The following is a 1,293-nucleotide window of genomic DNA, read 5'->3' on the forward strand; positions in this document are numbered from 1 at the left end:
CTGGTAACGTGTACAGAGGAGATAATCTAGTTACAGATTAGCCCCAGTTCCTCCCTGCGTCCTGCTTTGCTCAGCATGACTACGTGCAAATAATCCCAAGCATCCAGAGATTATTTAGCTCAGGAGTTTAAACCCTTCACACCCCTGGCTCGGGTAGAATGGGGGGTTTCTGGTGGAGAAATTCTCCCAGACAATGTGCTCGGGTTATAGCTGTTGTGAGGTATTTTGCCCGCTTCTGATGAGTCCTAGAATAGCCATAGAAACCTGAAGCCCAGTTTCTGGGCTAGAATGAGCAGGTGTCCTCGCTGCAGAGTGTCCTGGGAATGGACTGGAAGTGAGAACTGGCCGTTTTGACCTGGGTTCATGTAACTTGGAAATGAGCTGGTTTGGGAGGGACTAGCCTGAGCTGTTGGGGTGGTTGGGCTGAGCTCCTGGCCTCAGGGCTTGTGCTGGGACTGCTTTCGCCACTGCATCTGATCAGGATGACGCCTTGCACGGAAGGGCAGTGTCTGCATTTCTTCCTGAGACAGCATGTGGTGAAACACCTTCCTTCTTGCAGGAGGATGTTGCAGCTTCTTGGCGTTTTTTTTAACAGAAAGGGCTTCGGTTTCTTCCTTGTGTCCTTTGCTGTGCTGATGCAAAAGACTGTGGTTCAGTTACCCTGGCCAAATTCATGGATGTGCTCCTCGAATGAGCCACACTTGGGAGGAATCTTCAGACCAGTGCGAGCTGGCATTGGTGTCTGAGGCTTCTGTAGGGCTGGTTACCTTCGTGTGTGCAGAAAAGGAACTGGCTTCAGGAAGAAGCCTGTTGGTTTGAGCAACAACAAGTAATGGCTTTCAGTTTCATAAAGGCTTGTCTTGTTTGCTTATTCATGAGGGGGCACTGCAGGCCAAACTGGGGAATTCTGTCGTTCTAGTCACTAACACCACATTAATAAATGGCCAGGCATCTGCCTGGCTGTAGGTGACTGTCCTTTTTGGCTCAAGGGGCAGGGCTCATGCCAGGCTGCAGACTGACTTCTGGTTCAGATGTGGTGGGAGTTTAAAGCCCTTGTGAGCTAGGGGAGTGTGACATGCACAGAGATGGCAGCTGTGCCCAAGATGGGGAGGAAGGAACTTGAAATGGGTTACGGGCTGGTTTTTGTCTGACCCAGGCAAGTGGGAGCAGCAGAGCCCTCTGCAGAAGCAGGCGGGTACTTGCTCTCCATCACTGACAGTGACTCTTACAGCTTTTGAACCTGGAGCATGGGGGCTGCATCTTCTCACGGGTGGCCTTGCGGGGTATTCGGAG

At 51.6% G+C, this 1,293-nt stretch overlaps 1 protein-coding gene across 1 annotated transcript in view; it reads left to right on the top strand.

Annotated features, from left to right (window-relative positions):
* The first annotated feature begins 690 nt into the window (after nt 1-690).
* Nucleotides 691-1,293, top strand: part of MCL1 (MCL1 apoptosis regulator, BCL2 family member) — a 3,013-nt gene continuing 2,410 nt past the window's right edge. Inside the window, exon 1 of the mRNA XM_009648465.2 lies at nt 691-753. Coding sequence (XP_009646760.1) covers nt 691-753 — 63 coding nt within the window. The remainder of the gene's footprint in view (nt 754-1,293) is intronic.

This window comes from Egretta garzetta, unplaced genomic scaffold (assembly GCF_000687185.1).
Source record: "Egretta garzetta isolate BGI_Z169 unplaced genomic scaffold, ASM68718v1 scaffold141, whole genome shotgun sequence".
Taxonomy (NCBI): Eukaryota; Metazoa; Chordata; class Aves; order Pelecaniformes; family Ardeidae; genus Egretta; species Egretta garzetta.